This window comes from Brienomyrus brachyistius, chromosome 24, assembly GCF_023856365.1.
Source record: "Brienomyrus brachyistius isolate T26 chromosome 24, BBRACH_0.4, whole genome shotgun sequence".
NCBI lineage: Eukaryota > Metazoa > Chordata > Actinopteri > Osteoglossiformes > Mormyridae > Brienomyrus > Brienomyrus brachyistius.
Window position 1 is genome coordinate 649363 of NC_064556.1, and position 12727 is coordinate 662089.

The 12727-nt window shown below is 51.9% G+C and overlaps 1 protein-coding gene across 3 annotated transcripts; it reads right to left on the reverse strand.

The window, feature by feature from the left end:
• Nucleotides 1-273: 273 nt before the first annotated feature.
• Nucleotides 274-6825, reverse strand: LOC125719988 (zinc finger translocation-associated protein-like). Of its 3 annotated transcripts, XM_048994913.1 has the most exons (4): nucleotides 6384-6820; nucleotides 4650-5082; nucleotides 3285-3588; nucleotides 274-1456 (listed from the first exon to the last, which is right to left on the reverse strand). In XM_048994913.1, the coding sequence occupies exons 2-4, from the start codon at nucleotides 5062-5064 to the stop codon at nucleotides 1441-1443; spliced, it is 735 nt and encodes a 244-aa protein (XP_048850870.1). In that variant the 5' UTR covers nucleotides 5065-5082; nucleotides 6384-6820; the 3' UTR covers nucleotides 274-1440. The 3 variants fall into 3 exon arrangements, 2 of the variants coding, with proteins under 2 accessions (XP_048850870.1, XP_048850871.1); XR_007385312.1 differs by lacking the exon at nucleotides 274-1456 and having other exon boundaries at nucleotides 3446-3644; nucleotides 3695-5082; nucleotides 6384-6825; XM_048994914.1 differs by lacking the exon at nucleotides 274-1456 and having other exon boundaries at nucleotides 3459-3588; nucleotides 4371-5082; nucleotides 6384-6825.
• Between the last annotated feature and the right edge of the window lie 5902 nt (nucleotides 6826-12727).

Genomic DNA, 12727 nt, shown 5'->3' on the forward strand with positions numbered 1-12727 from the left:
AAAGAATTGTCCCTTTGATGCTCTATTTATGACTTCATTCTTCCCGGACCGGCTAAAGAGTCACGCCCCCGTCTCCCATTTCCTGTTAAAGGGCTAGATTGTGTCAGCGAGGGCTTCTGCAGACCAGAACTTTGATTTACGTTTGGAAGGGGCAGCTGCCAGACATCTGAAACTTTAAAATGAGCTTCGGTGACGATGAAGTGCATGAAAGAAGCCAGACAGGGACGGTGGACCAAACATCTGCAGAGGGATGATCTCCATTAAAACAGACATAAGGAAAACCAAGGAGGGTGGAGTCCAGGTATGGATCTGCTCCCCAAGTGAGACAGATTCTTCTGATGACATCAGAGAGGTCTTGGGGCCCCCCGTGGATCCCTGCCACAGTACAGCCTCCTCGCCTCCCAGGTACATCAGCATTTAATCAAAGGATTAGTGGGACTTTAATTAGCGCAAGTATCAGGGTCTACAACGCAAAGCTTTCATGAACATCATCACTTCAGTCATCCAACATATTCACCTGGTTTCCCTAATTTAACGGCTAAAGTTTGTATGTAGAGATGGCCAGCCTGGAAGAGCATGGAGTTAGATGGTTGGAGGTTCATCTCCCCTTATGCCATGCAGCTTCACAGGGGTCCTCTGGTGTTAAGAGCATCAAGTCCTCGATGCTGCCGTGAAGATTTCTGCGTATAATATTAAAAGGCTGTCTAATAAAACTGCCTGGCAGCATGTATTCTGACTGCAGGTTCCTATTGCAGAAGATGCATGCCTTACATCTTTCAACTGCATTCACCCAGCGTAACTTATGGATATTTCACTGCGACTAAGGGTACATCAACAGACCTTCTCCAGGAACTTGAACCAGCAACCTTCAGGTGCATGTCCTGAACCAGCAACATCATGCATGTGGGTAACGGTCTGTTAAATTTGAGGTTGTTACTTAAGACACAGTAAAATACGATTAACACAGACTGATTTTTTTATTATTTAGCCCAAAAAAAGCACCCCGGGGAGATTCTCCCTTGCTAATTTCATTTGTCCTTCCTGTTGTGGGGGGGGGCTGTGTGCCTCCATTTCTTACCGGGTAACTAGTGCTGTCGTGGGCACAGCCTCTTTGGTCCTCTTCCTGACCAAACACCGAGGGGGGGCCTCTAACCTTTGCAGCCAGGAGGCCCCCCCCTTCACCATCTCAGGTCTGCCAGTCCATCTGCTGGTCGCATGTCTGTGTAGCGTCGGCTGCCTTGGCTGTCTGTGTCGATGCCTGGAAATGCAGGCGAGGTCTGACCCGTGGTGGGGGGGGGAGGGGGATGGCCCACTCACACCTGCTACTCCACAGCGTTGCCAAACCCCCAGCTTTGTGTGGAGCCCGAAGCGGCGTCGGAAGGCATGTCTCTGCGATCGTCAGCTGGGGCCTCATGGTCTGGTTTCAGGGCATCGGGGCTCTCAGGTGAGGCATGCTCTGGGTGGGGGGAAGGGAACAGGGTTAGGGACACAGGCATGCAGGCAGACACACACAGTCAAAGAGGAAAGGGGTTAGGGACACAGGCATGCAGGCAGACACACACAGTCAAAGAGGAAAGGGGTTAGGGACACAGGCATGCAGGCAGACACACACAGTCAAAGAGGAAAGGGGTTAGGGACACAGGCATGCAGGCAGACACACACAGTCAAAGAGGAAAGGGGTTAGGGACACAGGCATGCAGGCAGACACACACAGTCAAAGAGGAAAGGGGTTAGGGACACAGGCATGCAGGCAGACACACACAGTCAAAGAGGAAAGGGGTTAGGGACACAGGCATGCAGGCAGACACACACAGTCAAAGAGGAAAGGGGTTAGGGACACAGGCATGCAGGCAGACACACACAGTCAAAGAGGAAAGGGGTTAGGGACACAGGCATGCAGGCAGACAGACACAGTCAAAGAGGAAAGGGGTTAGGGACACAGGCATGCAGGCAGACACACACAGTCAAAGAGGAAAGGGGTTAGGGACACAGGCATGCAGGCAGACACACACAGTCAAAGAGGAAAGGGGTTAGGGACACAGGCAGGCAGGCAGACACACACAGTCAAAGAGGAAAGGGGTTAGGGACACAGGCATGCAGGCAGACACACACAGTCAAAGAGGAAAGGGGTTAGGGACACAGGCATGCAGGCAGACACACACAGTCAAAGAGGAAAGGGGTTAGGGACACAGGCAGGCAGACACACACAGTCAAAGAGGAAAGGGGTTAGGGACACAGGCAGGCAGACACACACAGTCAAAGAGGAAAGGGGTTAGGGACACAGGCAGGCAGGCAGACACACAGCCAAAGAGGAAAGGGGTTAGGGACACAGGCATGCAGGCAGACACACAGCCAAAGAGGAAAGGGGTTAGGGACACAGGCAGGCAGACAGACACACAGCCAAAGAGGAAAGGGGTTAGGGACACAGGCATGCAGGCAGACACACAGCCAAAGAGGAAAGGGGTTAGGGACACAGGCAGGCAGACAGACACACACAGCCAAAGAGGAAAGGGGTTAGGGACACAGGCAGGCAGACACACACAGTCAAAGAGGAAAGGGGTTAGGGACACAGGCAGGCAGGCAGACACACACAGCCAAAGAGGAAAGGGGTTAGGGACACAGGCATGCAGGCAGACACACACAGTCAAAGAGGAAAGGGGTTAGGGACACAGGCATGCAGGCAGACACACAGCCAAAGAGGAAAGGGGTTAGGGACACAGGCATGCAGGCAGACACACAGCCAAAGAGGAAAGGGGTTAGGGACACAGGCATGCAGGCAGACACACAGCCAAAGAGGAAAGGGGTTAGGGACACAGGCAGGCAGACAGACACAGTCAAAGAGGAAAGGGGTTAGGGACACAGGCATGCAGGCAGACACACAGCCAAAGAGGAAAGGGATTAGGGACACAGGCATGCAGGCAGACACACAGCCAAAGAGGAAAGGGGTTAGGGACACAGGCAGGCAGACAGACACAGTCAAAGAGGAAAGGGGTTAGGGACACAGGCATGCAGGCAGACACACACAGTCAAAGAGGAAAGGGGTTAGGGACACAGGCATGCAGGCAGACACACAGCCAAAGAGGAAAGGGGTTAGGGACACAGGCAGGCAGACACACACAGTCAAAGAGGAAAAGGGGTTAGGGACACAGGCATGCAGGCAGACACAGCCAAAGAGGAAAGGGGTTAGGGACACAGGCATGCAGGCAGACACATACAGCCCCCTGCCCCTCCCCACTCACCCTGCCCCCAGCCCTGCTCACCCCCCCCCCCCCGCCTCCACTCACCCCAGCCCCGCAGGATGTGGTGCTTCTCCTCGGAGCTGTACACCAGCGAGTCGGGATGTTGCTGCAGTACGTGCAGTTTGACGTGCTGCAGATGCGGCGCAGGCAGCTGGGCTCCGCACACCATGCACAGCAGCCGGCCCCTCCGCCGCACGATACTCCATGAGGAACTCCTGCCGGAGCCAGGCACGCAGCGTGTCGTTGGCATAGCGCTCCAGCGTTTGGGCCAGCGGATCGCGACCCCCTCCGGGCCCAGGCTGCGCAGGCTGTGGCTCCTGCGGTGCCGGCTCTGCCTTTGGTGGGACACCTTCACAGGAAGGGAAAGGTTTAGCTTAATAGCCGGCCAGGGCGAGTCAGAGCAACCTTCACCGGGGCGCAAGTCCACCGGCCCTCCGGGGGCGAGTCAGAGCAACCTTCACCGGGGCGCAAGTCACCGGCCCTCCGGGACGAGTCAGAGCAACCCTTCACCGGGGCGCGAGTCACCGGCCCTCCGGGCGAGTCAGAGCAACCTTCACCGGGGTGCGAGTCACCGGCCCTCCGGGGCGAGTCAGAGCAACCTTCACCGGGGCGCGAGTCACCGGCCATCCGGGGTGAGTCAGAGCAACCTTCACCGGGGTGCAAGTCACCGGCCATCCGGGGTGAGTCACCGGCCATTACCTGAGGCCTGAGTCACCGGCCACTTGGGGCAAGTCGGCATGACCATCCCCTCAGGCACCAGTTAGCGTTTTACCGCCAGTATGGGATAAGACCATTTAACCTCCGTGCTGATGCTTCACATTCTTGTCTCTATCAGACACTTCTATCCAAAATGACTAGGGGTGTAACGGTACACAAAAATCACGTTTCGGTACGTACCTCGGTTTCTAAGTCACAGTTCGGTACATTTTCAGTACAGCGGGGATAAAAGAAACAAAATATAAATAGTTTTTTACTCTTTATTAAACATTGGTTTACTGAACTAAGTATGACTGTCCTACTTGAAAAAGTCTCCATCAATATTGCTGCAACCTAATAAAATAACTAAAATAAAAGAGTGAATAAAATAAAATGAATATCCATTAAGGTGCACATTTAGAAAATTAACTGTACCTTCACATCCTGCTTCATCTGTGTCCCGCTAACTGCGAACACACGTACAGTGGCGTGGCTCCATAAGCCCCTTTCCGAGTGTCGCTCGGGGGAAAGACAGAGTGCTTCCGCATTTGCTGTATTTCTGCGGGACATATGCGTACCCAGCCGGGTTAAGGGCAACAATGAAATCATTCTGCCGACCCTGGGATTGAAACCAGCAACCTTCGGCCTGCTGAGCCACCCGCGCAAAATAAAGACGGGCCGAAGAGCACTTCATCTCCCCTGGTGACAGCATACCTTCACTCTCGGGCCCCGGGGCCCCAGCGGAGCCCCTGGGTGTGTGTGCGGCCTCCCAGTCGCAGAGCAGCAGCTGCTTGTCAGCGGGGGCCCACAACAGCGTGTCGGGGTGCTTCTGCTGGATGTGCCGCTTGATGGTGCTGAGTTTGAGGGAGGCCAGCGAGCTGCCGCACACCATGCACACCATCACGCCGCGCGCCGCCTCAAACTCCATGAGGAACTCCGCCCGCCACTGCTCCTGGTAGTTCCGCCGGTGGTCTCGGCCCTGGACACGCCCCTTCCTCCTGGCCCGATTGGGGCCCGGCTCGCACTGTGGTGACCCATGAGACTCGGGTAACTCCGATGAGCTCGTGAAACTTGCTGCGCCCACCCCTGTCTCCGCCCCCTCATGTCCATTTATGGCAATGTCGTCCATTCAGTCTCTGGACCCAACCTAGGAAAGTAAATAAGTGAGGAAGTGAATTTGGGGTAATATTTCAAAACCAGCCCTAGTCCTCTACTTCATTACCCAACAGTGGAAACACTGCACCCTGTCACCCCAATATCCACACTGCACCCTGTCACCACCACCCCCAATATCCACACTGCACCCTGTCACCCCAATATCCACACTGCACCCTGTCACCACCACCCCCAATATCCACACTGCACCCTGTCACCACCACCCCCAATATCCACACTGCACCCTGTCACCCCAATATCCACACTGCACCCTGTCACCCCAATATCCACACTGCACCCTGTCACCACCACCCCCAATATCCACACTGCACCCTGTCACCACCACCCCCCAATATCCACACTGCACCCTGTCATCATTCCCCCCCCTCCAATATCCACGCTGTACCCTGTCACCACCACCCCCAATATCCACACTGCACCCTGTCATCATCCCCCCCCATCCAATATCCACGCTGTACCCTGTCATCACCCCTCAATATCCACACTGCACCCTGTCACCACCACCCCCAAAATCCAGACTGCACCCTGTCATCACCCCCATGCCCAGATTCTGCCCCTCATACCTCCACTGTAAACACACTGGACACTGTGACCCTGAGCGCCTCACTGGGTTGTATGCTCTCTGCCAGCAGGTAGAGAAGCCCCCCTCTCTGTCCCCCAAACAATCAACTGCCCAACAGTTAATACTCACAAGTCCTTCTAATTCCGGGAATAATTGCTAAAAGCTTTCATGGGAGAACAGTCTACATCATCAAGAATGTATAGCATAGTATGCCAACCTTCCTCAGACTATGATGGCACAAGAGACCATCGCTAAGTCCCTTCAATTTTTGAATTCAACCACAACACAGGCTCTGTAATCACTACTGGCGGTATCCAGCACTGCTCTTGTATGTATTTACTCTTTAATGACATTTTTAAATTGACTGTCGTCTGTCATTTATTTCATCTGTTCTCTGTTAGAGGTCACTGAAAGCACCAGGACAGGACAGACTCTTTCTTAGTGTGACCTTGTACACGAATAAAGCTCGTCTCAAATTATTCTGCACAACTTCCGTCATTACAGCTAGGAGTCGGAGTTATATCCGCTGGCGTCCAGCAGGGCGCGCCCTCGAGTCTCCGCCGCAGCTCGCCTTCTTTGTTTATTAAGGAGACAGGAAGAGGCCATGCCGATAAACAGTACCGACAGTCATAGGGGCTGATCTGAATGAGATTAGGATACAGGGCGCTGGAAATGCACGCTATCTCGCATATAAATAAGATATGCTGTACCTGCAAAGGGTCCTGGGTCACTTGTGTCCGATCCTTTCCGGAGCCTAGAGCGGTTCGCACATGTGCACCGCCGCGTCCGATTTTCTTTGCTGTGCTGCCCAGTTTACTTAATGGTTATATTATTACATGGATACCGGGGATCAGGGCATAATGCCGCGGTCACAACGTCATGCTAAGGCAAGCTGGCGATACCAAAGTGGCGTGCAGTTAAATACACACACACACTGCGCAGCGCCCCTCTGCGCCCGTCCGAATCCCGGCAACTTAGTTTAGTTTCTCTCCGATCGCCCGTGCAGAAGCGAGCTCCGGTCGTTTCTGATACATAAAGTGGTCTCTGGCCGCTTTTCAGAAACACTGCCGCTATTTTGAGTGAGGAGCGGGTTTTGGGCCCCTAGGGCTCTTTAAGGGGCTTTTGGGAAAATTTAAAGGGACAGCTGCTCTGTCCGTGCAGGCGCTATAACAATCATGCTTACGGCTCTGCATTTGCGGATTGAAAAGTTCTAACACAGCTTCCAGAAACATCGATGATCAAATACGAAAGACTTTTTTATCTGTTGGAAACCCCGTACAAATGTCGCCAGATTTGAATTTATTTTTAAATTAATTTATTATTCTTTCTCAAGGAATCATTATTGAGTAGCTCTGCGTTTATATCTTATGATCCGTCAATTTTAGGAGGTAGATCAGAATAAATTAAAAATATGAACTGGAAACGCCTTAATAAATCTTGTGGGATAAAACATTTTTTTCTTCCAGTGTTTATCGTTGTATATAAAATATGGGTTGAGCTAAAATAACACGTTCAGTTTGGTTACTAGTTAAATAAGCTATATTGACTACCCATCCTTTTTCTGCGATCGCTTGTCCTGCTGAGGGTCGCGGGGCGTCCGGCGTTTGTCCCAGGGGCTACATGTAGGCGCAAGGCGGGGAACAAGCCAGGATGGGGGGGCAACCCCTCACAGATATAGTGATTATATAATCAAATAATATTTTCTATAGGCTCATTACCGATTATTGCACTGGTTAAATACGCACTCACTTAACAACGATAAGCATTTGGAAAATGTTTTGACTGAAAAAAACTATTTATGCTATGTTTTTAAATACCATGTAAATAATTCGGTGGAGAAGTATTACATTTTGATCAAATTGACCGTCAGAGTTCGCCATGGCCAGTCCTCCCCCTTGGAGGCAGACATGCACTGGGCTGCATAACCTTCGGCGGTTTGTCACACTTCAGTCCCAGCAGAGCTCGGGTCAGCTACTGTGGCAGGAAATATAACTGATGTCCTAGAAAACTGACAATGCAAGTTAGTCATTATTGGAAAATGCCTTTAAAATAAAGCATTAAAGTTATGGCATTCGTTAACAGGCATAATACTGGACGCCTCATGTCAGGCAGACGGGTCCTCTCATTGTCATTGCTGGGGGTGGAAATAAATGAGTGAGCAGCACCCCCAGCTCCCCTCCCTCATTTGTGTTGCCTCACTCATTAAGCCTGGGGAATGACGTGTGTGACGCTGGAGTTGGGGTACACTGGCTACCAAATTGCCAGAGTCACACATTAAAGGAGGAAATGGCCATTATCAGGGAAAAGATCATCATCGGGAAGCCCACCATCACCCTAGACTGAGAATCCTGTTATTTATGATCCATTTTCTCTTTCTTTTCTTTTTAGTTTTATGGTGTTTTAATCATGCTAAGATCAAATGGGTTGAAGGATAATCTATCATCACCAAGTTTTTTCTCTGAGGTGACCTGTCCATCTCCCAACCTCAGCCCGGTCAGGATGCAGTGGGCGTCTGTCCCAGGTGGCACCGGGCACAATCCCAACGGGATGCCGGGAGCTACTAGAATAATTTAATAATATAATAATTGTAATATATATATATATATATATATATATATATATATATATATATATATATATATATATATATATATATATATCAAAATTACCTTCCATGCCCATAGAAAATGGGTAACACTTTACTTGAGGGGGCACAAATAATGCAATATTAACCTACTACTTAAGTATTAATTTACCAGAACCTAAGTCCTAGTTACATGCTGATGTCATGTTCACCTGTTTTATCTGAAGCAGTTACTATATTTGTTACTATTTCTGTTAATTCAGACACCTTCTGACCAACTACAGAAGGAACTACTGAAGGAAGAAGTCATGAATAACACTAACACAAGCGAAATACTGATCTGTTTTTTACCATTAATGAATCATGATGCATCAATTTAATTAATTAATGAATCATGATGCATCAATTTAATTAATTAATGAATCATGATGCATCAAGTGGGGAGTATATTTGTCTATTCCGCACCTCCCCACCAGATGGCTGGGTGGAGACATTCAGGGAACATTTGATCCAGTAACAAGTTCAGCCCCCCCCCCCCCCCCCGAAATTGGCACTATGCAATAATAAGCTGGTTCAGAAAACCATCATTTGGAAATACGTAAGTGTCATGCCCGGCTCGTCCGCTCCTCGTGTGTGCCACGCCCCCTGCTTACCCACCTGTGCTTCTCCGATTGTACCCATCTGTGTCTGCTTATTTTGATTAGTCACGTCCTACTTAAGTCCTGGTCTTACCTGTTCCCCTTGTCCGTCATTGTGGTTAGATGTGCTTCATGTCTCCTGTTCTCCGGTCCCTTATTAAAACCTTTAGTTTACCCCGATACCTGCCTGTCTGCCTAGTCTGTGCACGCCTGCCCGCACGATCGCCGTTCCGACCAACCACGACCGTCACAGAATGACGGACCTCCGAAACAAGGCAGCGTACCTCTCCGAGGAGGACTACATCCACCTCGGGGAACAGGTATTGTTCTGGATATCCCGACCTGGGATCAAGGAGGATCTCCCCGCATGGAGCCTCATCCGCCGGAGCAGGGATATCCTCGACGAACTGTCCCTCGAGGAGGGCTCGCACCTTGCAGAGGAGGTGCGTGAGAACCTCCTTCGAGTGGCCCGGCTCCAGCCCGAGTGCTACGTCGCTCCCAGCGAGCCGGGGCCCATTCTTCTGCCGTCCGTGTTTGCGGACGTGGCTCCACCTCCTGCCACTGCCAAGAGCCGGAGGAGGAGAAAGAGGGGACCGACGAAACCCCGACCGGGGTCCCTCCCGGAAAGCGGGAGAGCTCCCCGATCACTCCAAAGGCCCCCAGCTCTGCTAAGCTGCCTCCCCAGGCAGCCTCTCCCGTCCGGAGAGCACACCGGGCCGCAGGGCGGCTTGAGCAGCCGACGCCGCTGCTCTCTGTGACCGCAGAACCCGAGGAGCTTCCCCTGCTCCTATCGCCTGCGGACCCCACGCCAGAGCAGCCACCTCTGCCGGCAGATCCGGCACCGGTGCAGCCGCCACCTCTGCCTGCGCATCCCGTGCAGCCGCCGCCTCTGCCTGCGCATCCCGTGCAGCCGCCTTCGCTGCCGTCTGCAGAGCCCGCGCAGCCGCCGCCTCTGCCTACAGCTCCAGTGCAGCCGCCCCTGCCTGCGGCTCCAGAGCCCGAGTTGCCGCCTCTGCTGCCTGATGTCCCTGCGCAGCAGGAGGTGGTCCCTTTGCCTGCTACAGCTTCCGCGCCCACGCCCGAGGCGCTACCCCTGTCCCCAGTGACTCTGGCCCAAGAGACGCTAGTCCTTGCCCCGCCTCCAATCCCTTCGGCCCCAGTTCCCGAGGTGGTCCCAGAGGACTCCATCGAAGCTCCTCCCTCTTCGGAGGTGGAGGAGCTTGAGTGGGACCCCTCGGGAACCTTGTTTGTGACTCTGGTACCCTCACCCCGTCGACCCCGGGCACGGGTCCTTATGTCTGTGTCCCATAAGGGGAGAGGACACAGACGCTGGGCTAGGGTCCCTCCCACCCTGCCCCCTGGCTCGCCCTCTCTCGCCTGCGCTGGGGCTCGGAGAGCGCCTGCGGGTCCTGGCCCTCCGGGTTGGCTGTCGCCTGTGGGTCCCCCTCCGCGGCCTCGTCGCCCTGCCTCGCTCCCCCCCTCCGGTGCCTGGTCGGTCGCCTGCGGGCTCCCCAACGGCGGCTCCTCTGTCGCCTGCGGGTCCACCCGCTTCTGCACATCGGAGGACGTCGCCGCCTGCTGCGGCTCCCCCCCTCTCCTTGCCCTCGCCAGGGTCCCCTTCCGCTCCCTCGTCCCCTTCCCTGGTGCTCCCTCCTCGGCCCCTCCGTCGGTCCCTCGCCCTGCCTCCTCTGCCCCTCTGAGGTCCCCTCCTACTCCGGCCTCCCGGCCGCCTGCGGCCCCTCCGGGTGCCTCCCGTTGCCCGCTGGGGCTCCCTCGGGCTCCCCTTTATTCCCCCTCCTTCTCTCCCTGCTCTACTGCCCTAGTCCCTTCTTTGTTGGCTCCTCCTCCAGTCTTTGCTCCTCTCTTTGTCCCTCATCCCTCTGTTCCTCCGGCTTCTGCTCCTCGTCCCTCTGTTCCTCCCGTCCTGGCTCCTCCTCCTCCTGTATTCCCTCAGTTCACTCCTGGCCCTTGTGTTCCACCTGTTCCCTCTGTGTACCCTTTCCTTCTCTGTCTCTCAGCTTTCCCTGTCTTGTGCCAAGTCTCACATCTTGTCGTTGGCCGTGTTTTGTGCTTCGGTGTTGTTTCCTGTCATTCGTTTATTTTGTTCTTCGGTTCCAGGTCCCGTTTCCCTCATCCCGTCCGTCGCCTCCTCCTGGGCGCGCCTGGTGAAGCGCGCCTTTGGGGGGGGGGGCTCTGTCATGCCCGGCTCGTCGGCTCCTCGTGTGTGCCACGCTCCCTGCTTACCCACCTGTGCTTCCCCGATTGTACCCATCTGTGTCTGCTTATTTTGATTAGTCACGTCCTATTTAAGTCCTGGTCTTACCTGTTCCCCTTGTCCGTCATTGTGGTTAGATGTGCTTCATGTCTCCTGTTCTCCGGTCCCTTATTAAAACCTTTAGTTTGCCCCGATACCTGCCTGTCTGCCTAGTCTGTGCACGCCTGCCCGCACGATCGCCGTTCCAACCGACCACGATCGTGACAGTAAGTGTGAACTTAAAATTTATCAGGTGATGAATGCTAACCGTCGCTGCCGCACTCCCGAGTGACTGTGACAACCACCACTGTTCACACATTAATTAACAGGAGTCTTTAACTTTTCAACATGTAGGCAAATTTGGCAAACTGCCAGTTTTAGCTGGGTGTAATAATTTTTTAGAATCAACAGTGTATCTAAAACTAATTAAACTGAAACTGCGGTAAATGAATGGCACAGATGCCCTACTTTACATTATGAACCACAACACCCTCCTTCCCTTTTGGTAATGATTCTTTATTTCATCAAATAACCTATATTATCTTATGAAACTTGATAAATGATGGTTCTAAAAATTAAATCCATGAAATAATAAAACAGCACGAGTGTTTCATAGTATCTGTCTTACTATTTAAATGAATTTAACAGTTCCACATTAGTGTCATGTAAAAATGCAAATGGAAAGCAGGAAACAATTCTCATACTTAGGAAAAAAAAGAAAAACGAACCTTTAATAATCAATGAGAATGACTTGTTTTACAAGCTGATACCGTATCTGAAAATGTTTTATGGACGCCCATCCGCTTACAACGTTTAAAACCATTACATATTAACTTTGACAGTTTAAAATGTTACTCTTTATTAGTACGGTTAACATACTGCCCTATATCGCCACAAGCTTAACTCTTAATTGCGGTCAAACGCGGGCCCGGGTAACTTCAGCGGCATCATTGAGTGATCAGTCACGAAAAATTACCTACGAAAAATGTCAAATGTAGGCGATGAAACATTATTAATGAACGTCTGAATTATATCTGCGTGGTTTAAACACCAATGTGATTTTTTAGGCCAAGGAATCGATATTAATTACCATAGACTGCACGATAAAGGTGACGTCACAAGAATTAGCTGAATATCAGCTTTTGGCACGAGGCAAAAAAGCGCACGGTGAGGTGAGCGGGCTTCGAAAATGCCGATAAAAACGAAGAGGCGTAAAGTCAGGATATGTCTCAACTTTTCTAAAGCAAACAGGCAAGCGCAGATGACTTTTATCCCTCCCTTATACCTGGCCCCCATGTTCACATGCGTTGCGACGTCCGTGCATCTTTACTATTAGTGCGTGCTTACCGGTTTGACGTGGTGTTGAGCACTTGTGAAAATATTCATATAAATACGCGTGACTACAGCATATTTGCCTTTTATTTAGATGTGATTATAAACGCTGAGGCAGACAGGGGGCATCCAGGTTGTGTGTCTCTAAACGTGTGTGAATATGCTAACTGTATTTTATCTGGGAGAAAAAAAAACTGTCACCGGTTTCCAATGTTCTCGAATAAAGATTACAGGAAAGTGGTCAAA